The sequence below is a fragment of the Emys orbicularis genome, chromosome 1 (genome assembly GCF_028017835.1).
Source record: "Emys orbicularis isolate rEmyOrb1 chromosome 1, rEmyOrb1.hap1, whole genome shotgun sequence".
NCBI lineage: Eukaryota > Metazoa > Chordata > Testudines > Emydidae > Emys > Emys orbicularis.
This window is the reverse complement of record NC_088683.1, coordinates 49477408-49503071: the sequence shown is the minus strand read 5'-3', so window position 1 is coordinate 49503071 and position 25664 is coordinate 49477408. Positions and strand designations below refer to the sequence as shown.

At 42.3% G+C, this 25664-nt stretch overlaps 1 protein-coding gene across 1 annotated transcript in view; it reads right to left on the bottom strand.

The window, feature by feature from the left end:
• Positions 1-25664, bottom strand: part of CTTNBP2 (cortactin binding protein 2) — a 178873-nt gene that overhangs the window by 24222 nt on the left and 128987 nt on the right. Inside the window, exons 12-16 of the mRNA XM_065423243.1 lie at positions 16535-16621; positions 16356-16455; positions 9929-10078; positions 9443-9630; positions 623-801 (exon numbers count right to left, since the gene is read on the bottom strand). Coding sequence (XP_065279315.1) covers positions 623-801; positions 9443-9630; positions 9929-10078; positions 16356-16455; positions 16535-16621 — 704 coding nt within the window. The remainder of the gene's footprint in view (positions 1-622; positions 802-9442; positions 9631-9928; positions 10079-16355; positions 16456-16534; positions 16622-25664) is intronic.

The window sequence follows — 25664 nt, the reverse complement described above, 5'->3', positions numbered from 1 at the left end:
AGCAAGTAAATGAGCTTTGGAGGTAATGACAGAGTGACAGGAATGAGTCAGGCAGCTGCAGGAGCTAGGCAGAGGAGACTGGAGCCAGGGTCAGACAGGAACTGGAGGAGACTAATAGCGGCATTAGTGAGAGTGTAGGAAAGCAGGCTGGACAATATGTGTTTGGAGGAGTTTTGTATGAATATGCCAAGTAGCCAGATTAGTGCACAAAACAAATATGAACTGAAGATTCATTGACTGTCTAATGTAGCCATGCAGTGTGTTTTAGACTGACAGCCATGAATCACAAATATTTTAGCTATTTCCCTATTCTTTTGTATTAATCACAAACATGTTTTCAAAAGTGTTGGAACATGGGCTCCTTTCATTTAACATTCCAAACAATTGTGACATTTTCAGGAAAAACAGGAAACTTTGTATGTTTTCTGCACAATTTTACTGGCTGTTTAATTTTAAGCTATGCACACAGTAGTTTTAATAACTGCAACTAAAAGATGATACTTCTATTCTCAATATCATAAAAATATCATTGGATTTGGGGAACACATGATCATTGTGTTCATAAATATTTTTAGTACCTCACTATACCTTAACATTGGCAATCAGGGAATATAAATCTTACTTCACTGTGATTTGGCCATGCCCAGGCTCCACCGGACAAGAGAAGAAATGTTTTGGCCCTATGAGTGCTTCAGGTGCACCTAAACGGGATAAGCAGGAGTTCAGCTGGTGCCAAACGGCAAGAATCCAGTCTATGATCTTGCACACTGGATCCCATGGAGGGGGCACTTTACCTCTGAACTATAAAGACAGAAAAGACAAAGGGTTTGACATAATTTCATACCTTTATCAGGAAGGAAAGGGGTTGGCTCTTTAGCACATTGCCCATTGTGAAAATCAGGTACATTTAAAAAACACTTAATAAACCTCAACTAAATAATCAGGAAAAGAAAGATTAAGATGACCAAATCTTCATCGAGTATCCTGAACTGCTGCATTAAAGCTTATTGCCTTAAACATATATTAAACACATTTTCATAGAAACAAAGAGCTCAAATAACTTTGAGAACACAGTCAAAGAAAAAAAGCTCCAATGATCTAGAACGTGCAAGTTACACACACCACACACACACACACACGAAAGAAGAAACAAAGCACAATGATATAAATAATAAAAAGCTTACATATTCCTACAAAGAATAACCTACAGATGACTGATGCTACTGTTTAGTAACCTCACTTTGACAAGCTGGGGCTTACAGAGATTTCTAAAACATGAAGGTTTTTTTAATAAGAGTGATACATTTGAGAATAACATTTTTCCTAAATTAACTTTTCATGATATCTGGGCATCTGGACTTAAATAACTTGCATGTTAGTATTCCTAGTGAAAATGAAAAATCTGTGAAGGTGCAAACCCCTATGAAGCTCAGGTGCTAAGATCACATGAAAGCTGAACTGTCTTGTTGGCTCTGGAAGGTTTATATTCAGAATGCAAAACATGTGCTAATTTTAAAATCACATGCAGTAAAACACTTGGTTCTCATAGGATCACAATCTCTTCCTGGTGCTAAGAAATTAAAAATAAAAAAAATAAAATCTCCCTCCTCTTTGTTTAACAATATGCCCAAATAAAGATATGCATTATGATTATTTTATATTGTCCCACAATATGCATCTCACTGTGTATGGCAAAGGTTCTTTGTTTTCAAATTGTAGGTAAGATTGGACTCTTGGCATTACCAAGTAATTAGAAAAATATTTTCCACCAGTTAAATTCATTTTAGTCACAACACGTAGCTAAAGTAGACAGATTCTTTACTATGTTATTCATAAGGCTGTAAGAAAATCACAGGCCATGATTTTGTTGCGGTCAACTGCTACTTTCAACATTCGCCGCAACTTTTTAGCAATGCCACTCACTCAAATATGGCCAGACTCCCCTCCATCATAACCTGGTAGGGGCAGTGACAGTGGTGGAACAAGGAAGACGATGGAGCCTGGCCAAGCTCCCTGGGGAGCTCACCCTGCTTTCTGCCCCTGGCTCCACCAAGCGCTGCCACTTCCACTCAGCCCTGCTGGCCTCACAGTATGCCCAGATACAGTTCCAGCTCCACCAGGTGGTGTGTATTGGGCCTGATCTGAGCAGGAGCAAGTCCTGTGAGCCACTGAGGACTTTGCCTTCAGTGTCTCTCCATCCACTCCAGGGGACAGGCTTATAGAGGCCTCAGTGAGTGGGGATGGGTGGGGGCTGAGGCTTGTGCCTCCTAAAGGGCTGACACTAGTGGTGTCAGCCATCCACAGATCTCTGAGCTGGGGCTGGCTCTAAGGCGCAGGGGATTGCCCTCCCGCCTCACTCTTCCTGGGGCCTGGAGGAATGGGTGGAGGTGTTATCCAGCCCCTGTTGTAGGGTGAAGGACCCTACTGCCAACTTGACATCTAGTCAGTTACAAAACACGAGTTTAGTCCTACACAACGCCCCACCTCCCATCCACCTGCACCCCAAAGCACAACTTTAACAAACGGTGGCCATAACTTTTTGACCAAAAAAATTTATATTTAAAAAAAATCACAACTGAGCTAGAGAAGTGTGTTTAAGGGGAGTCTTGATGGTTCAGCAGATGGTCATCTACTTTCATTTCTAGGCAGCCTCTCATTTTTAAATTGTTAGATCAAATGTAAGTTAGGTTATTAGTGACTGGAAAATAATGACAGTTAGTGGATAGTCTCAGTCCAATTTTTCCAAAGAGAGAGGTCAGTTTCACAAATACCTTTACACCAAATACAACTATGAGAATTGCCAACCTTGGAGTATGTCTAGCCAAAGAAAAATGGTCATGGAGGGAATAAGTCTCACCTTCTTTGTTTAGATAATTTAATGCTGTTACATTATCTGTCACAACCTGAAATATCCTGTGTTCAATCTGAGGCAGAAATGACATTAGAGCTAACCTGACTGCTCTCAGTTCTAAGATACAGATATGTATTCTTTTTATTTGGTGACCACACAGTTATGACTAATAGCCCCCATCACAGTGTAGATGCATCAGAGGTAAGTACTGCTGATGGTAGAGGGAGATTGAAAGGTATACTCATCATTACATTTAGAGCACATGTCCATCCACATCAGTGCTGTTAACACCTGCTGTGAAGTTATAAATTTGCAATTCACATTGTTTAAGCTTGGTTTGTAATTTCTTGCTAGCCAGTATTGCAGGTTTCACATCCAAAGATAAGCATATGGGGTCACTGAGGTGACTGATGCTAAGAGACCCAGTACCCAGAGAAAAAGGGTATTGACTTATCTTTTCCCTGCCTCATTGGTTCCATAGCTCTTGCTTTCAGAACTGCCTCATTTGGATCAACATGACTGGATCAGAAGAAGAATGTCTCCTTATTCTACCATGAGAATCTGTACCAGATGGGTCTTTCTCATGTGGACTAGCTCTTTGCAAAGAGGCTGACACCAATGAGGACTAAATGCTCATGTTTGCCTCAACAGTTGTGTCCTTTTGTAGTGGATTGGCTCTGGAAACAGAGACTAACACCACAGTAGTTTTCCTCTTTGGAGCCTTCCCACTTATGGATCCTTTAATACTTGGTACCAAGGTGGAGGACTTGTTCTTCTTTCCTGCAGACTTGCCTAGAGCTGATGCTGGTCACTGAGACTTGTTTGAACCCTGTACTCACTCACTCAGTTCTGGGTGGTTTTGCTGACAGTGCTTCTTGTAATAAAATTGCTTGAAGTCTGTTTTGTCTCCTTTTATTGCTCACATTATAAATGTTGAGCAAACTGAGCATTCTGAAGTTGAGTGTCCCTCATCCAAACATGCCAGGCATCTGGTACATGTGTCAGGTGCTAGAAACACTGCCAGACATGACACACAACTTTTAAAACCAGGCTTTCTAGCCTTTGGTTCCGCCATCTCAAAACCAAAGATTTACAACTAACTTAAACTAATACTATTTAACAAACTACTAATTCTAGCTATAAAATAATTAACTAGCTAACAAGGTAGAGGGCCATAAGCTCCCTGGAGCATTTCCTGATCTGTTCAGCTGGTCATAGTTGGAAGGAACTGAGGTGGCTGGAGCGCCATGTCCCTTTTGTACCCTTGCCCTGGAACGTTCAACATTCACTGATGGGAGAGGCGAGGGAGGTATGTAACCATTCCAATAGCTGCTGCTAACTAGGGTTCTACCGTTCAGCTACACCGGTTGGAGTATCTCATGAATGGGAATATGCATAGGACACTTAAAGAAGAAACACAAAATATTTCAATTAGAATATCATGCTGTGGTGCCTCATGGGAGTTGTAGTTTGGTTTCCCTATGTCCCCATTCTCTTTGATGGGCTGGCACCCCTGCTAGACTACATCTCCCATGATATACCATAGCCAGAGACTGAGGATGCAAATGGTTTCCTCAGCATGAAGAGAGATCACAGAGCATCATGAGAGATGTAGTCCAACCAAGGAGCTCAATCTCTAGAAGAAATTGAGAGCAATGAAGTATCACGGCAGCATTTCCAAATTGAAATTTTTTTTTTTTTTTTGCTAAAACATTTTATTTTTCAATTTCTCATTGAAAAGTCAAAATTGTTCCCCTTATCTACCTTATATCTACCTTAAGTTTTTAAACTTAAGTGTGTTAGTCAATCTGAAGACTAACTGAAATCAATTTTGTTTTCCGTACAAATAGTTTAACATATTTATGTACAAATAGAAACAGAAGTTGGGAACAACAATACGGAAAAAACATCTTTAAAAAGTTATGTTATTTTATCAAATTATTATTTAGGAGGACTCAAAAGTGACAGTTCCACAAAGTGACATACTATAAATATATTTATATTTATGACAGTTTGCTACTATTAAAATTAATTTAATTCTGTTGCTTTGTTTCCCAATGTACTGCAACTATTCTTTCTTGCAGTGTATTTACCCTGAAGATCCATTTTGTTCATGCTCTAGGGATACTTTTATTGAAAATCGAGAGCATTTCATGCAGAAAGGATGGCGATAGAGCATGGAATCCTAAAGACCCAAAATAGATATTTCAACCAAGACATACTTTTTGTTTTGAGGCAGTAGATAAAAAGGAATTATTTTCGTGAGAAAGAATCTTTTCTTCTAAATCTAACTACTAGACAACTCTGTGATCCAAAACTATATTTGCAGCAAATATTTGCAAATTCCTGTAAAGATATTGGGTGAAATGCTGACCCATTGAAGATAGTGACAAAACTCACATTGATTTGAACAGATCTGTACCAGATGCTTGATTTGAACTCATTTTCTAAAACAGAATATTAGAAAAAATTCAGATTGTCAGAAACAGAAAAGCATATTACCAATTTGTTTTCATTAACAGTTATGCACACGGTCATACAGCATTAATTTATGATTCTATACTTTTAAAGCTAGGGACAAGTAACAATGGCCTGAATCTCACAAACTGCATTCTTCACACAAAATGAGTAGTGCACACCCAACTCTCATATGCACCATCCGTGCACTAAAGATCACTGCTATGTCAGGAGCCAAGCTGCCAAGGAGATGACCAGTGACCAGATCCCCTGATGACCAGTGGCATCAGAAGTCAGAAGCAGATGGGGAGCCTTTTAGAAGTAGATGCTGTCAGGCTACTGGTAGTCACAGGCCAGCTAAACTCTTCAGGTTTTGTTGCTTGCTGAAAAAGGGATTAGAACCCTTGGTGATATTGTTGAGGCTAAGAGTTCTGTGCTGAGTAGTACTGAGCTCCCTTGAAGCCAACCGTTGAGGTGAAAGTTGTCTCAGAAAGACCCTTCCCTTCTCCAAAGGAGGGACTAAAGGAGCAAGACACAGAACCAAAGGAATGCAGTATGGCCTCTCTCTCCTTCACTCTCTGTACTATGGCCTCCTCCTGCTCCCAAACAAGTTATCTCCAGTGTAAGACCAGTCCTAGAGATTTCTCCAGGTATAATCTGGAAACCTGCAGCCAAGCCAACTAACAGGTATCCAATCCTAAAGGTTGTTTTATGAAAGAGGGTTTAACACTAACCACGATGTGGTTTAGGAACCTACGTCCCATTTTCAAAATTTATTGAGACACTTTGGGCCAGACTTTTAAAGGTATTCCTGCACCTAAAGGGTACGTCTATACTTACTTCCGGATCCGGCGGTAAGCAATCGATCTTCTGGGATCGATTTATCGCGTCTTGTCTAGACGCGATAAATCGATCCCGGATCGATCCCGGAAGTGCTCGCCGTCGACGCCGGTACTCCTGCTCCGCGAGAGGAATACGCGGAGTCGACGGGGGAGCCTGCCTGCCGCGTGTGGACCCGCGGTAAGTTCGAACTAAGATAGTTCAACTTCAGCTACGTGAATAACATAGCTGAAGTTGCGTATCTTAGTTCGAAGTGGGGGGTTAGTGTGGACCAGCCCAAAGATGCAGACAGATGCCTTTAAAAATCTGGCCTTTAGGAGCTTAAGTCACTCTTGAAAATAGGATTTAAGAGCCTTTTACCTTTTACTCCTTGTCTTTACTCTCTGTAAAAATATAATCTTCATCATCAATGGCAGATACTACTAAAATACACTACTAAATTTTAATCCACAGACCAAAAAAATCACAGAAATTCACTTATTAAAATAAATTTGAAGAGTTCCGTTGCACTGTAAAAATAAACAACAATTCACACAGAAAAAAGTATTTGAAAGGAATTAGCCTTTTGAAATAAGTAATTTGAGGAAATTCACAATGGGTAGTGAAACTATTTAAGGCTTCTCTGTCAATTTTAAGCACAAGTGGATTTAGCAAGTAGGGCTTCCCACATGCACCACTTTTAGCATCAGAATGATTTGTCTAATTTAAAAAGTTATATAAGTATTGTCTGTTTGTCTAGGAACTTAACTAATCCTCATCACCACAACATCTCAGAACCTCAAAATCATTAATAGATTTTATCTTCAAAACACCTCTCTGAGGGAGGGAGGTATTATTCCCATTCAACAGATAAAGGGAAATCAGGCACATGGGTAAGACTGGTGATTTAACCAAGATCATTCAGGAAGCCTGTAGCTGAACCAGGAATTGAACAATAGGTCCTCTGAATTCCCTATCAGTTAGGTCATCTTTTCTACTCCTATGGCAACCTGTTCTTCTTCAAGCTATCCAAAATACTGCTGCCAAGATTATCTTCCTTTGCAGATATTCTGACCAAGCTCCCATCCAAACCCCCCATATTTCTCAACTCTGCAATGGCTGCCAACTTATTAGTATTATCTGTTACCAAATAGCTTTCAAAGAATTCCACAACTCTGCTCCTGCCTATCTTTGCCCTTATTCCCACCTGCTTCTTAATACTCAATTTTTTTCTCCTCCTCTTGTCTCCTTTTCCTACTCGTGTACATCTTATTGCATACTGCCTTTCAGCTCAGAACAAACTTCCAATTTATAGAATCATAGATTCTTAGGACTCGAAAATGACAACTTGAGGACCCCCATTTTGATTTAAAATTTTGGGGGAATTCCCAAGCCCCCCCTGCTCAGCCCCCACCCTCCAAGGGTCCCACCCCTGCCCCACCTCTTCCTGCCCCCCCGCTCACACCATCCCCCCTGCTTCCATCGCTCGCTCTCCCCCACCCTCACTCACTTTCACCAGGCTGCGGCAGGGGGTTGGGGTGCAGGAGGGGATGTGGGGTGCAGGCTCTGGGAGGGAGTTTGGGTGCAGGAGGGGGCTGGGGTAGGGGGTTGGGGTGCAGAAGGGAGTGCAAGGTGCAGGGTTGGAGGTTGGTGGGCAGGAGGGGGTGGGGGTGTGGGCTCCGGCTGGGAGGTGCTTACCTCAGGCGGCCACAGTTCCCAGCCAATGGGAGCTGTGGAGTGGGCGCTCAGGGCGGGGGCAGCGTGCGGAGATCCCCTGCGCCCCTGACGTGCCGGCTGCTTCCGGGAGTGGTGCAGAGCTAGGGCAGGTAGGGAGCCCTGCCTTAGCCCCGCTGCACCGCTAGACATTTAGCACCTAAAATCTCCCTGCTTGTCTTCAGTAGCCTCCGGGAGATAGAGAGAGGGGGAGTAGTTGAGGGAGGGGAAGGACTTGATCAGTGGGACCCGCGGACCCCCTGGAGTACCCTCTGGGACCCCCAGGAGTATGTGGACCCCAGTTTGAGAAATGCTGATCTAGACCATCTCTGGCAAGTTTTTGTCTAACCTGCTCTTAAAAATCTCCAATGATGCAGATGTCACAACCTCCCTAGGAAATTTATTCCAGTGTTTAACAACCCTGACAGTTAGGAAGTTTTTCCTAATGTCCAATCTAAACAGCTCTTGTTGCAATTTAAGCCCCATTGATTCTTGTCCTATCCTCAGAGGTTAAGGAGAACAATTATTCTCCCTCCTCCTTGTAACCTTTTATGTACTTGAAAACCGTTATGTCCCCTCTCAGTCTTCTTTTCTCCAGACTAAACAATCCCATTTTTTTTTCTACCTTCCCTCATAGGTCAGGATTTCTACACCTTTAATAATTTGTGTTGCTCTTCTCTGGACTTTCTCGAATTTGTCCACATCTTTCCTGAAATGTAGTACCAAGACACAATCCTCCAGTTGAGGCCTAATTAGCATGGAGTAGAGCGGAAGAATTACTTCTTGTGTCTTGCTTACAACACTCCTGACAATACACCTCATAATGATGTTAACTTTTTTTGCAATGTATGCTAAGCCCTCCCTTTTCTCCAAATTGCTTCTGAAAATCCTTTTGTTCTGTTAAGCCTAGCAGAGATACACAGGACACTTAACTGTATCACACCCGCTTACATCTTTAGATAGTAGACTCTTTGGGACCAGGCTTTTATTTTTGCTTCATATTCTATTGCCATGTACAGTTACAGGATTATAAACACCTTCAAAGAGACCTTTTTCATGTATATATTTGCAAACAGACAGTAACTATCCTTACTACTGTCTGTGGCAGACCTGTGTCTTTATGCCAATCAAGTGAGGTCACGCAAATTAACTAACAAAGTATATTATAGACATGGTACATTTATCCTTCAAACTGATTTTGTTTGCTTTTAATGTTCTGTAACATTGTTATATTAGTGTAGTTTTTGGTGTGGAATAGTTATGATATTGTATGCTCACAAGTTTTTTAAACTAAAGGATCACTTTTTCTAAACACGTTTCAGAGTGGTAGCCGTGTTAGTTTGTATCAGCAAAAAGAACGAGGAGTACTTGTGGCATCTTCAAGACTAACAAATTTATTTGAGCATAAGCTTTCGTGGGCTAAAACCCACTTCATCGGATGCATGCAGTGGAAAATACAGTAGGAAGATGTATATATATATATACACACACACATACAGAGAACATGAAAAAATGGGTGTTGCCATACCAACTCTAATGAGACAATAGCACTGCACACTTTTTTCTGAAAAAAATACTGAAGCCAATTTCAGTGTTTCTTACCTTATTTATAACTTTCCTTCTTAAAAACCTTTGAAGCAAGCCATGGATTGGTTCCCCATCCCACCTTAGTTGAACCCAGCGGAAATGTTGCTGAACCAACAAGTCAGAGCCTTGGAGACGAGACTTTGCAATTGTCCCCATTAGAAAGCAGTTCTCATGAAAGTAATATGCATCAGGCACACCGTTTGCTAAAAATGAACCAAAAGACATTTTATTGCAATAATCAAAGCTTTCCTACAATCTACATAAGTGATTGTTAAAAGCAAGCAGCATTATATTTGTTTCTAATAAATGCAATTAAATTACAAATAAAAAATAACTAATATTTCTCACATGCAGTTGAGAACAGATAGTTTGAAACTATATATAAAACCAACAAAACTATAGAATCTTAATCCTCTAAATAAACTCTCCACACATTATCTATTATATTAAAACGGTATCATTATAATAAAATATTTCTCTACCCAACTTTGTTTTTAATACCTTTTTGAAAAGTGCAGGGATTTTCACCACGATTCTCAAGAGGTGTCAGAAAGTCTCCCAGTAAATCAAATAATGAAGCTTTTTCCAGATTCTCTAAAATCACAATGGTTTTCTTGCTCACAGAAAGCTGTTTCACTGGGACCAGACAAGCTGTAACAAAAAGAACCCATTAATATATGCTTGTGCAAATCTCTTTTTAGTTACAAATATTACATTTAGCATTAACATGCTGCTTGAGAAACTTTTTTTTATTTTTGCCTTTTAAAATTATGGGAAAAATAGTACAAATTGAATGGATTATGCAACATTTAGTGTTCAAAAACAAAAGGGAAATACCAAACAGCAGGGAAAAAAATCATACTACATAGTAAGAAAAGAATGGTTTTTGAAATTATTATCTAAAGAAAGAATCCTAAAATGGACACCATTTCATCTTCACATTTACTACAGACTTCAGTATCCTAATACAATGATCCCTGCTTCAGAGGTAGAGAAGAAAAGATGGCGAGCCAAGATCTTTGGGAATGTGCTTATGCCTACTCATTCTGGCACACCGTAAAGCCTACACCAGTATACAAGGCAGTGATGTAATGGTCATTCCAGATTCATAAGTTTCAGAGTAGCAGCCGTGTTAGTCTGTATCCGCAAAAAGAACAGGAGTACTTGTGGCACCTTAGAGACTAACAAATTTATTAGAGCATAAGCTTTCATGGGCTACAGCCCACTTCTTCGGATGCATAAGACACCCTTTTCCCCCCATTGTGTTAGCTTGCCTTCCCTGAACTGATTCATGGGGACACTACCCTCTCCGCATTCTAATTCCTCCTCAAGACCCACCTCTTATGTGTTGCCTATAGGAAACCAGCCAATTAATGATAGCTAGGTTGAGGCATAGTTGGGGATAGTTGCCTCTTTATCTATAATGTCCAAAAAATTGCAAATGTATATAAAAATTGTATACATGTGATTATATTCAACCCTCCATCTTGCCTAATCTTGGTTTGCCATTTGTTTTCTTAGACCATAAATTCTTCAGGGCAGAGATGTGTATATATACACAGGTACCTAGCAGAATGGTACCATACTCTGGTTGAGGAATCTGTGTGCCACTGCAATATAAATATAAAACAATAAAACAACAAATTTTCTAAGATTGAATTTCAGCTGCCATTGTGTTACCTATTGACCTAACTTTGTTAGGCCATTTTGAGGTTTCTCACAATCTTTAGTCTTGTCTAACCTAAATAATTGTGTCAAGCACAATTTTGCTACTTCACGGTTTGTTCTTTTTCTTCTTTTCACATCATTAGTAAATTTAGTAAACTAGTAAAGTCAAATCAGTCCTAGTACAGGTCCTTGGAACTTTCTACTATTAACCTATTTCCATGTCAAAAATTAACCATTTATCCCTTAACTTTGTACTTCATCTCTTAAACAGCTGCTAATGCAGGACACTAGGGCTCTTAGGGCTCTAAAGGCATGTCTGTTCTTTACAGACCCCTAGTACGTGCCACATGGCTAGTCTTTTGGCTATGCATTTTTAACTATCTTCCACTTTCCTAACCTGCCTTTACTAAAGTTGGGATGATCCTTCCTGTGAGCTAAGTTCCCTCTAAGCTGTGCAGCTGCACAGCTACCTATTTGGTGCCGCGCAGGTGCTCAGGGCTCAGGCGGGGAAAGGTGCCTCTCCCCAAGCCCTAGACCTGCCATGGTGCCCCTCCCTCTTCCCCGGCTCCGACCCAGCCCAGCCCCGGACCTGCTGCGGCTGGGAGACAGGCACCTCTCCCCCGCAGCCCAGGTGCTGCTGCAGGGAGAGAGCTGGAGGGGAGCCCTCTCTCCCCGCAGTAGCTCCAGGGAGCCCCACTGCACCCCAAACCCCTCATCCCCAGCCCCACTCTAGAGCCCCCACCCCCAGCTGGAGCTCTCACCCCCTGCACCTTAACCCTCTGCCCCAGCCCTGAGCCCCTCATCCCCGTCCCCACCCCAGAGCACACACCCCAACCCCCTGCCCCAGCCCTGAGTCCCCTTCCACACTCCGAACACCTTGGCCCCACCCTGCCACATTAATTTTGTTATGCGCACCAATATGGAGGTGATGTGTCACACATCACATCCATACTGGTGCACATAACAAAATATATTCTGCAAATGAGTGGGAAAAATTAGAGGGAACACTGAGCATGAGGACAGTGTATGTGACTTAACCGTAACAACAATCATAACTTGAAATGTTTCTCCTCTGATAAATTCCATGTTTTCAAATGTACTTGTTTATAACCTTCACAACATTAGCCACTTAAGATATTGCATTGATTCCACCTCTGTTCAAATCCCCATGCCTTAATCTCTTCTCACTACAACTTCTTTCTTTATAGCCTTTCTGAGTCCTAGCTCTCCAGGGTGCAGCATGTGTGGAACGTTTCTATCCATAACTACATCATCCCCATCTTCAAACAATTCCACTGGCTCCCCAATAATATCAAGCATTAGATCAAAATTGTCCCCTTGTTTTAAAACTCCATAAACTCACTCCACCCAATAGCACAGGTCAAGTATCTCTCTAATCCCCAACCCACTTACTCCAGCCTCCTCTGCCTCTCCATGCAATCTGGTTACGATTGGCACAAGTCTCATCTTTCTTTGCAGTTGCTGCACTGTGAGATAGCATCTCCAATTCACCATCACTTCTCTTTGTGTGTTAAACTCTAATGTATTATTTGTAGTGACTTTGCAAAATGCTTTTGGATACTATTTACATAGATGTGGGAACTAGCGGTGTGGGGGGTGCTGCAGCACCCCCAGGTTTTATGTGGGGCTCTGCTTCTATCCCCCCCTCTCCACCGCCCCTCCCCCCCCCCACACACACACGCAGGGTCCTGGTTGCCGGCCCTGCTCCCAGGATCCTGGCTGCCAGCCCTGCATCCTGAGGCTCTGCTCCTGGACCCATGCTCGCCCCCAGCTGTGGCCCCAGCCTCGTCCCCCTTACCTCTGTCCGTGTCCCCCACGTCCTGGAGACACAGCCCTACTCCTGGCCCCAGCTCGGAGTGGGGGATGGACAGGGGCAAGGTGGCTGGCTTTCAGCACCCCCACTATTAAAAGTGTTCCAGTGCCACTGACTATTTATATGAAAGACATTATATAAAAATATCCTATGTATTTTACTGCATAATGTTAAACCAACTATCCCTTTGTACAATGATAATAATGTATTTTCTATGAGGACAAAATTTATAAATTATATCAATTTATTAAAAATTTACCTTCCTCGCATCTATGTTTACCAGTTTTGATAAGAGCTGTGATGCTGCTCAGAAATTATCTGACACTGTGGCCATAGCAATTAAGGCACTGGTTCTTACCTTTATGTATAATTATTCACATGAGTTATTGGGAATAAGTTCATACATAACAGCATGATCCCACACTCAAATCCTGTACAAAAAGTGAAGAGCTGCATTCATGACAAAATCTCAATTAGGTATGAGCATAAAAACATAGAAGATAAGAACAGCCATACTGGGTCAGACCTAAGGTTCATCTAGCCAAGTATCCTGTCTTCTGACAGTGGCCAATGCCAGGTGCCCTAAAGGGAATGAACATAACAGGTTATCATCAAGTGATCCATTCCCAGCTTCTGGCAAACAGAGGCTAGGGACACCATCCCTGCCCATCCTGGCTAATAGACACTGATAGACCTATCCTCCATAAATTTATCTAGTTCTTTTTTGAACCCTGTTATAGTCTTGGCCTTACAACATCCTCTGGCAAGGAGTTCCACAGGTTGACTGTCCATTGTGTGAAAAAATACTTCTGTTTGTTTGTTTTAAACCTGCTGCCTATTAATTTCATTTGGTGACCCCTAGTTCTTGTGTTATGAGAAGGAGTAATAACACTTCCTTATTTACTTTCTCCACACCAGTCATGATTTTATAGACCTCTATCATATCCCCCCTTAGTCGTGTCTTTTCCAAGGTGAAAAGTCCCAGTCTTATTCATCTCTGCTCATATGGCAGATGTTCCGTACCCCTAATCATTTTTGTTGCCCTTTTCTGAACCTTTTCCAATTCCAATATATCTTTTTTGAGATGGGGCAACCACATCTGCATGGAGTATTCAAGATGTGGGCGTACCACGAATTTATATAGAGGCAATATATTTTCTGTTTTACTATCGATCCCTTTCTTAATGATTCCCAGCATTCTATTCGCTTTTTTGACTACCAGAGAATGAAGCACAAATGATAAATCACAAAAAAACTGTGTATTTTAAAACAAAGACCCTGCTTAAGAATTCTGCTTATGCTTGTCTGTATGAGTTCCCAAAATTTCTCATCCCAATAGGAATCTCAAGAACCCATCCTCAGCTATTACTTGTTTTATTTTTTTAAATAAAGTGATAATGGGCCAGATTCCCAGCTTGTGTAAATCATCACAGCTCTGTCAATATAAATATAAAAAAGCCCATTAAAATGCAGTGTTATGCTAGCACTTAAATCAGAAAAAAAAATAGAAAAAAAAGTTACCTGTTTCATGTCAATTTTATTTATTTTAGAACCCTATCCTGTTAAAGTTAGTCAGTAGCAACCAGCAGTTTGCCCCAGTCTCACCAATAATATTGTACCAACACCTGCCTTCTCATCAAACTAGGAAGGCTATAGGATTCTATCCACAGAAATATGATGACCTGGGAAAAATAAAACACATTTAACTAGCCTAAATGCTAAATGTATTCTCTCTTTTCTTTACCATTCCTTCATTCTCCCCCAATTTTTTTGTCTATTCCATTTTCTTTTTCTCACTGTTTCTCTCTTTTTTACAAATAAAAACAAAACAAAACAAGAAACCTTACAAGGCAGAGCAGAATCCCATTATGTGTCTGCTCTATCACCCTTTTCCCCACATTCAGTTCCTCTTCTATGCTCTCCCTTCCTTAGTTTTTCCTCCCAATTGTTTTTACCAAGTGTGGTGTTAGTCCATCCTGCCTTCCTTATCAGCTTTCATTACTTAGCCATCTCTCTTTTTTATTCTTCTTCACTGGTCATCCCAAAATTATAGTTAAGGCATGCTGACCAGAACCATTTCAAGAATAAGTATGCTGCTCCAAAATATCTGTTGTGGGATATTTCAATCCTTGTATAACTGTTTATCATTGTTTTTAAAAGTGGTTCACATTACACTAGCAACAGGAATTTAACTTTGTTCTGTAGCAATAAGACAAAATACACATGGATTGATGCCTACAGTTAGGCACTTAAATCCACATTTAAAATATCTAAAGAACAGGCCTGATTTTCAGAGGTGCTGAAAATCCATTACTCTCACTGACATTTGAAACTTTTAGCCACAGTGAAGAGAAGTATTTATTAAGTACTGGACAGATTAAAGAAGATGTATGCAGCAAAAGCTCTCTTAAGGTGAAATAACGTTGTGTTAACATAATACTATTCTAGTATTCCAAATACAGATGTGCTTGTATGCTGTTAAATGTAATACCATGGAAAACTGGACAATACGATTAACAATATTTAACACACCACCTACCAATCAGAAAAAGATAATATTTGAGCAATAAATAATGAAGTATCACAAAAATCTGGGTTTTCAAAAAAGGCTATGTAGAACAAACAAACAAAAAAACCACTGATTTAAAAAGGACTAAAAGTGATCCTATAGAAATGGCTCACTACATTTATCCAGGTCTCCCGGAATTGGAGACATTCATTGATCTTACACAGTCTGAAGCCTATTGTTTTAATAAACTGAAGTTGAAAAATGGCATTCTTCTAATAGCTGTTGTGAAAAATTCCAGTAGACAGTAAAAATACAAATAAGTTCAAAACTTAAGAACTGGATAAGTAGAATAACTGTAGCTAATATTCCATTTAGGATAATCAGTATTTGTTTTTTTCTTTAATCCAGTTTATTGGATCTCTCTCTACATAATTTCCTTGTTTTTTCCAGAAAATAATAACTCCAATGCTGTTTTTTCAACTACTTTATAGAATTTTTTAAAACTAGTTTTCATTGCTCGCGAAGATGCTGATAGCTCTGGAGAATAAAGTGCTGTATTCAGCCAGCAGGCATGATAAAGTAGCAATGTTCTTATATTTCTGGTTCAACATTTCTGAACCTTGGAAATCAAGTGAAATGTTCACTAACATAAGGAAACATGAAAGGGGACAGGAGAAAAAATATTAAGAATCCATTAATGTAAAAGACATAAAGTTTACACAAAGCTCATTTCTGGACTGCCATCTTTAGCACTAGCTCACTTGAGAGCCTTGTTTCCTTCTCCAGAATTTGTGAGATTTTCAGAACTCTATTAAAAATATGCCATAGGCTATACAGCGTGCTTTAATGTTTCTTCCGAAAGCATCTTTAGAAGTAGCCTTCTACTGATCAAAATAGATCTGCTGAAATAATCTTACCATTATTGATGAATAATTCTGCAAGCTGCTCCTTGGAGAAATCAGCATCCACTTCAACTTTAACAATTTCACAGGTGAATCCGGCAGCCATTTGCTTTTTCTGTGTTGAAAATTCACAGGTTTAGGGAAGCTTTACATGCTCTTTCTAGAATTATTTATTTTGTATGCTTGTTTAATACCTTCATACAGAGCGCTATCTGATGTGCTATGTAGTCTTGCAAACTTCCTTCTGGACCATGAAAGATGACATTACGGTATTGTTCAACCTACACATAAACAAAGTAAACTTTACATGAATATTCACAGACCTGGATATTTTTAATCCAAACAAAACAACCAAAACCCAAGGGGTTAGGTATATGTGGAATTTTCCACTTCGCAATCATGGGGAGGAGGAATAGCTCAGTGGTTTGAGCATTGGCCTGCTAAACCCAGGGTTGAGAGTTCAATCCTTGAGGGGGCCATTTAGGGATCTGGGGCAAAAATCTGTCTGGGGATTGGTCCTGCTTTGAGCAGGGGGTTGGACTAGATGACCTCCTGAGGTCCCTTCCAACACTGATAGTCTATGAAACTTATGCACCTTATAATACAGTGTTCTACATGTGCAGTATTGGTGTGTTGCAGCTTTTAAAGAGAGGTTTTTACATAGAAATAACATGGGATTGTTCTTAATTTATAAAGCTATGCAAAAACATTCTTTTGTCCCATCAATGGTTGAATTTGACAAACCCAGACAATAGGGACAGGTTACAGTTAACAATCAAATCCAATGACAGAGTGGGCAGAACTTACAAGAGAACCCTTCAAACCCAAATTATTCTATAAAAACCATCAACATTTAAGTTTTTGCCACATTTATTTTAAGTTGAGGCAAAAACTACTCCTCAAACTCTAAATATATAATTTATACTAACAATATAGGAACCCAGTGTCATAATATTTAGAACCTGTCTGCCTAAACTGATTTAATTTGACCTCTTGGATTATAAAAAGCATGCTGAAGAGGCAAAGAGATACCTGCTCTACAAGTGTGAAAAGTAAACCAAATATCCCACATTCATATTTAAAGGTAGCTGCTTTGGGTTTACTACCTATTATCTAAATTCATCAGTATCTCTTATTTAAACACAGGAATTTTTTTCACTGTATAACCATCTTGCTACTTTTATATAACCAATGGCCGGGAACGGCGAACAGCAGCCACTAGGAGTTGCCAGCGGATTACCCTGATGGGCTGCGTGCTGAAGGTTGCTGACCCCTGATCCATACTATTATAATGCACACATTTAAAAAAAATATTTCCAGTTCTCTATGATGATTTTACTTCAACATGTTTTAATTTTTTTTAACTGAATGACAAAGCTACAGCTTTATCTCTAGTTGAAACTCACAAACGCACTGTATAATGTTCTGGAGAACTAAAACCCATTTCAAATCAAAATTACTTGTGGGCCTTCACTTTGTAAAATGATATTAGCTTAGTGCTCATGTGTAATTAACTGTCAAGGGAGCACAGTTAAACTACTGGGTAATTGTCAGACTCCTGCAAACAGCTGAGATCTAAAGCACACATTGTTTACCTAATTTACCAGCAGAGGGCTCTGGAGGTATTTTTTTACTTGGGTTTTAATTATGTTTAAACTGGCTCTATCGCTATGAAAACAATGACGTCCAAAAGCTAATTTACCCAGATTTGCTTTCTCATCAGTTTTCTACACCAAATAACTTGTGTAATGAAAAATGATATTTTTTTTATACAAATAAAGCTGCTGCTCAGTATGGAATAGGGTTGGTTTCTTTAATAATGGTTGATATGAACCAACTTATTTTAATTTTGTTTCCTCTTTAAAGTTGCTAATAATCACCTGCATATTACATTTCAATAAATAATTCATCAATCAATTGGTAGCTAGTAAAAATGAATTTAATGACTTAATTTCCATGCTTACAATTTATTTTTTATGTGACAGAAAATAAGGGATTGAAGGGAAAATGTCCTTTTGAAAAGAGAAAAGGTTATTTTAAGTGTTGTCCATACAGTACATGCTGGAGTTTTAAAAAATATCTTTTAACTATAATACTACTCCCCTGCATACTTTGCTCCCCCTGTCCCCCACAAAGGCAAATCAGAACAGTCCTGTGAATCCTAAAAAGGTGCATGGAAATTATAAAGTACTAGTGGGAAAATGTCAACATTTTTGACTGTCAGGTTTTTTGATGTCCAGAGAACAAGTTAGGGCCAGTTTGAAAGAAATAATGAGTTACATAGTTTTTCATGAACCAACGGCTTGATTAATTCAGTTCAATGTCTCATACTTTTCAGCCAAACATTCACTTCATCCCATCAGAAAGCTCAGGCATCCCACTTCACAGTAATATAACCTATACCTTACCATATGTACTGCACTAAACAAAAACAAACAAAATACCAGCATTAAAAGACAGCGACCTTTTCCGTAACTGGTGTTCTTTGAGATGTGTTGCTCATGTCCATTCCATAGTAGGTGTGTGTGCTCGCTACATGCACCATGCCAGAAGTTTTTCCCTTAGCAATATCCGATGGGGACTGGCTCTGGCGCCCTCTGGAGTGGTGCCCACATGGCACGGTATAAGGGGTGCCACTGGCTCCCCCCACCCTCAGTTCCTTCTTGCCGGAAACTCTGACAGTGGGGAAGGAGGGCGAGTTGTGGAATGGACATGAGCAACACATCTCGAAGAACACCAGTTACGGAAAAGGTAACTGTCTTTTCTTCTTCGAGTGCTTGCTCATGTCCATTCCATATTAGGTGACTCCAAAGCAGTACCCATGGAGGTGGGTAGGAGTTCACGGATGTGTAGATTGCAACACAGCTCTGCTGAACGCAGTGTTGTCCCTGGACTTCTGAGTGATGGCATAATGGGCCATGAACGTGTGGACAGAGAACCACGTTGTGGCTCTACAGATATCCTGGATAGGTATGTGTGCCAGGAAGGCCGCTGAAGATGCTTGTGCTCTAGTTGAGTGGGCTCTGACAATTGGCAGCAGTGGAACCCCCGCCAGGTCTAACACGAGGTTAAACCAATTGGAAATCCTCTGTGAGGACACCAGAAGGCCCTTCATCCTATCCGCTGTAGCGATGAAGAGCTGAGTTGATTTACGGAAAGGCTTGGTACATTCCAAGTAAAAAGCCAAGGCCCTTCAGACGTCCAACACATGAAGATGCCTCTCCTCACTGGTCTTGTGCGGTTTAGGACAGAACATCAGGATATGGAAGGTAGACACCATCTTCGGCAGGAGGGCCGGGTGGGACCGCAGCTGAACCCTGTCTTTGTAGAAGACCATGTCCGGTGGTTCCGAGGTCAAGGCTTTAATTTCAGAGACTCATCTCGCTGATGTCACCGCCACCAGGAATGCGACCTTCCATGACAGGTGGAAAAGGAAGCAGGAACCCAGCGGCTCAAAGGGCGGGCCTGTGAGCCTAGAGAGGACCAAGTTAAGATCCCACTGTGGAACAGGAGTCCATACTTAGGGAAAAAGTCTCTCGTGCCCTTTAAAGAATCTGACAGTCATGTCATGGGAAAACACCGTCTGTCCTTGGATTGGCGGGCGAAAAGCGGAGATGACCGCGAGATGCACTCTAATGGAAGAGTGTGCCAGGCCCTGGTTTCTCAAATGAAGTAGGTAATCTAGGACAGCCTCTATGGAAGAACGCGAGGGAGAGATGCCACGCTCGGACGCCCAGCAGGAAAACCTCGTCCACTTGGCCAGGTAAGTCAGTCTAGTTGAGGGCTTCCTACTTTGCAGGAGGACCTGTTGGACCTCCTCTGAACAGGTCCGCTCTTCCGGGTTCAGCCACGCAGCATCCATGCTGAGAGGTGGAGGGACACAAGGTTGGGATGTAAGAGCCGACCATGATCCTGTTACAGCAGGTCCAGTTAGTTGGGCAGGGGACAGGGAAGGGCCGCTGACAGGTTCATGAATGTGCCGAACCAGAGCTGGCGAGGCCACGCCGGGGCGATCAAGAGAGACAGGGCACAAGTTAGCATGATCTTTGCCAGGACCTTGGCGATGAGTGGGATCGGAGGGAACACGTACATCAGGCCCCCTGACCACGACAGGAGGAAGGCGTTGGAGAGGGAGTCCTTGCCCAGACCTTGCTGAGAGCAAAACAGATGACATTTTCTGTTTTGCCTCGTGGCGAACAAGTCCACTTGAGGAGTTCCCCACCTCTGGAAGACCATGTAGGCTACATCGCAATAGAGCGACCACTCGTGGTGAGAGGAGAAGGCCCTGCTGAGGTGATCCGCTAGCGTGCTCTTGACACCAGGGAGGTTACAAGCCTCCAAGTGGATCTCATGGTCGATGCAGAAGTTCCAGAGCCGGAGAGCCTCCTGGCAGAGAGCCGATGACTGCGCTCCCCCTTGCCTGTTAATGAACAACATCAAGGCTGTGTTGTTCATCAGGACTCTCACCATCTTGCCTGAAAGGTGAGGTAGGAAGACACCACACACCAATCGGACCGCTCTGAGTTCTTTGACATTTATGTGGAGTGCCATCTCCTCTGGGGACCACATATCCTGGATCTGAAGAGCTCCGAGGTGCACACCTCAGCCAAGGTCCGGGGCGTCTGACACCAACTCGATGGAGTGAGGGGGGCTGTCGAACAGAACTCCCTCAAGGACCTTCTTGCGACCGGTCCACCATCACAACGAAGTGAGTACTGCTGGGGGAATGGTCACAATTTTTTCCAGGTGATCCCCGGACTAGAATAGGACCGTCGTCAGCTATTGCTGCAGGGGCCGCATGAGGAGCCTGGCATGGTGAACAACGTATGTGCAAGCTGCCATGTGGCCCAGCAGACGCAGGCAGACCCTGGCTGTAGTCAGGGGAAACGCGGACACCTTCACGATTAGGTCTGTCAAGGCCTGAAACCTTTCAAGCGGTAGGAACGCTCTCGTGCAGGTTGAGTCGAGCACAGCTTCGATGAATTCTATCATTTATACTGGAACTAACGTGGACTTTTTGTTGTTCACCAGTAGGCCCAGGGAGAGGCAAGTGGCTTGCATCCCCTTTGGACCTGAGACCTGGAGCTGCCCTTGACCAGCCAGTTGTCGAGGTACGGATAGATGAAATGTGTCCTTTAAGTCGAGGGTGGCATACCAGTCTCCCGGATCCAGGGAGGGGATGATAGAGGTCAGGGAGACCATGCAGAACTTCAGTTTCTTTAGGTACTTGTTGAGGTCTCGCAGGTCCAGAATGGGACGTAGACTGCCTTTGGGATTAAAAAGGATTGGGAATAAAATCCCCTGTTCCTGTACTCTAAAGGAACTTCCTCCACCGCCCATATCTGCAGCAATCCTTGGACCTCCTGCGCGAGGAGAGTCTCATGAGAAGGATCCCTGAAGAGCGACGGGGAAGGGAGGTAGAAAAGAAACTAAAAGGTGTAGCCCTGCGCCACTGTGTTCAGGGCCCAGCAGTCTGAGGTTATCACGGTCCATGCAGGGAGGAAAAAGAAAAGGCGGTTGGAAAAAAACAGAGAAGATGGATCCGGGGAATAGACTGGTAGGTTGCCCTCAGGCGCACCCTCAAAACGGTCACTTGGCCCCTTGCTTATTCCGGGTGGAGCCCAACTGAGCAGGGGGTGGAGGAGGGTGGCTTGGGCGGCACTTGTAGCCATTGGCCTTCTTGTGAGGCAGGTCCTACTAAGACTGGCTCCCTTGTCCCTGAGGCTGTTGCAGTTTGAATCACTTATGTGCTGGGCCTGTGATGTACAATCCTGGTGTTTTCAGGGTGGTATGGGGGTCCTTTCAACCGTGCAGCTTGGTATCAGTCTGTTCTGCAAATAGGGCCTGGACATCGAAGGGAAGGTCCTGAATCAACTGCTGAGCCTTGGTGGACAAGCCCGAGAGGAGCAGCCAGGAAGCTCGCCACATGGAGATGGTGCTTAAACGATCACATGCCCCGTCCCCGAGCTGAGTCCCATTCGGGACTAACGAAGAGTTCGAGAACTACTACTAAGGGTAATTAATTCAGCTACTAAACATGTACAACTATATTATTACTTCGCGTCTGACGAAGTGGGTATTCACCCACGAAAGCTTATGCTCCAATACATCTGTTAGTCTTAAAGGTGCCACAGGACCCTCTGTTGCTTTTTACAGATCCAGACTAACACGGCTACCCCTCTGATACTTAACTATATTACAGGTTTTCAAAGTTCGCAAGAACAGAGAATAAAACAATGCTATCCTAAGTAGCAGATGTTCCAGCACCATCACTGGCGGTAAAAAAGAACTGAGGGTGGAGGGAGCCGGCGGTGCCCCTTATACCACGCCATGCGGGCACCACTCCAGAGGGTGCCAGAGCCGGTCCCCTATGGATACTGCTAAGGGACAAACCTCCGGCAGCGGTGCATGTGGCGTGTGCACACACCTAATATATTAATATGAAATGCCCTCGGGGCATGGAATATACCTGTACAGCATTGCTAATGAAGAACATATCACAGATGCAAACCTATTATTTATTATTTGTGTAGCATAATCAATATGCTAGGTGCTTTTCAAATGGGTATGAAGACAAGGTCTCTAACACAAGGAGCTCACCATTTAAACAAAGTACAAATGAAAGAAGAGGGATTAAGTAGATGCAATGGAAATCAATGTTTATGAACAATGGAAATGAGCATGCGTCTTGTGAGTTCCTTGATTTTTGTTTGGAAATCGTTTGAAGTCACTGTATGCTCTTCATTGCAAAGGTCTTTTGGAAGAACAGAAAATTTCTTAATGAAATTCCTTTCTTTCTTTCTATTAGCAGCATCTCCCACAATTCTTGATGACATCTGGGCTGCTCTCCACTTTCTGCAGCTCATGAAGACAGATCAGAGTTTGGAGCTGCATGGTGTAGCCATGCTCTCTCAGCTCCTGCTTTCTTCCAAATGAGTTATTCCCAAACTGTAAAACCTATATAACATTAACAAATCTTACAGAGATAATGAAATAACTATGTACAGTAGACAAAGGAAGACAGTCCTATTGTAATGACTCCACTTAATCTCTGACCCTGGACTTATGAGCCATCCATGTTGGGTAGAAATGTGAGAAACACTGTTAGAAGAAAGGAAATTAATAATAATAAATTTTCCATTCTGCAGCCCAGCATCTCCCACATTTCTTGACATCTGGGAAGTAGCGAGCAATGAACAGAGGTCCGGAGGGTTAAGAAAAGGGCAGAAAAAGGGAAAACGGTATCCCTCCTACCAATAATATTTGCTCAAAGGACAAAATCATTTCCAGGCCATCGCCTGTAGCACATTCCTGCCAAAGGAAGCTTCTGCAGTGGATGGGAAGTCCACCTTGTAGCGCTTGATAAAGATGGTAGCACTTGACCAGGTGGCCACCTTACACTTTCTACTGAAGATGCATTAGCTTTTTCTGCCCACAAGGTCTCCAAGGATTGTGTGGAGTGTGCCCATACCTCTTCTGAAACCAGAATCTCCGATGCCTTTCGCAATACATAGTCTAATCCAAGGGTCGGCAACCTTTCAGAAGTGGTGTGCCGAGTCTTCATTTATATTTAATTTAAGGTTTTGCATGCCAATAATACATTTTAACGTTTTTAGAAGGTCTCTTTCTATAAGTCTATAATATATAACTACACTATTGTTGTATGTAAAGTAAATAAGGTTTTTAAAATGTTTAAGAAGCTTCATTTAAAATTAAATTAAAATGCAGAGCCCCCTGGACCGGTGGCCAGGACCCGGGCAGTGTGAGTGTCACTGAAAATCAGCTCGCGTTCCGCCTTCGGCACACGTGCCATAAATTGCCTACCCCTGGTCTAATCCAACTAGCAAGAGAGGACCTGGAAGCTCTGAGTCATTGGTATTTCAGATAGCAGGATACAAATGGGCCCCCTGATCTCCTCCTGGATTCTGTACATTTGAAGTACATTTTCAGAGTCTTTCTGACATCTAAGATGTACCACTTCTCCTCGATGGGATGCTGTGGATTTGGACAGAATAAAGCTAGAACCACTTCTTGGGAAGTGTGGAAAGGAGAGTTCACCTTCGGGATAAACAATTCCGGAACTCTGAGCACCACCTTGTCCTTATGAAACTCGTAATGAGGTTCCTGCATGGAGAGTGCTGCCAGCTCTGACACTCACTTGGTGGATGTGATGACTATCAGAAATCAAGTTTTGATGGACAAATAAAATGCGGATACTGATGTCAGTGGTTCAAAGGGATGGTTTGTCAGTGGTCTCAATAAAAGTGGCAATCACTTGGGAAAAGGAGATCTAATCACTGGTTTGGCCATCTGGACTGCCCTAAGGAATCTGGCTACCTAGGTGTTCCTGCCAGGGAACCTGCAGATCCTGTGAACATCATTTTACTAAGGGCAGACACGATGCACAATGATGCTGGGTTGGAGACCTTTATTGAAGACTTCTTGGAGAAAATTCAGATAGAGGAATTACAGAATTTGCTTCATGTTCCTGGCACCAGTCGCAAAACTTGGTCCAATTAAAGAAGCATGTTTTCAAGGTTGATACTCTTCTAGAAGAAAGAAGTGTTCTGGTGACTCTGGAGGACATACCCACCAATATAAGTGCTTCCCTTTCAATAGCCAGGCTGTTAGGTGCAGCCACTTTGGGTCCAGATGAAGTAGAGGGCCTTGGGAAAGGATTTCTGGTCTTTTGGGGAGCTTAGTGGTGGTCCCAATTTCAGCTCTATCAGGTCCCAAAACCAGGGGTTACCAATATTACTGTCCCATTCTCATTTTTTTTCTGGATCACCTTCCCTAATAATGGGAAGGGCAGAAATACATAGAGGGGGCCCTGTGGCTACCTGTGTGATAGGACATCTGTTTCCATAGATCTGGGGTTCACTTCCCTGGGGAATTACTTTGATTTCTACACATTTATGTGCTTCTTAAATGGTTAAGGAAAGGCCAAACAATTGGATGATTAACTAGAAGATCTCCTGATTCAGGCACCACTTGCAGCTGTTCACCTTGTGCCTGCTGAGTTAGTCTGCCTTTTGGTTCAGGTCTCCCCCTTTATGTGAGTTGCCCTGAGGGAGAGGAGACAACTCTCCACCCACTGCATGATTTCCAGTGCTTCAGCCTGTAGTGCTGGGCTTCTTGCTGCCCCCTTGGTTGTTCACTTATGTGACTGGGATCATGTTGTCTGACAATCAGGATGTGGTTCTTCTCTAGGCTTTTTTGATGTTACAATAAAGCCATACTCCTGCAGGAGATTCAAGGTTGAGGATTGTAGTTCTGTGTGCTGTTGCTGGGGACAGAGTTCTGATTAAGATGTTGTCCGGGAAG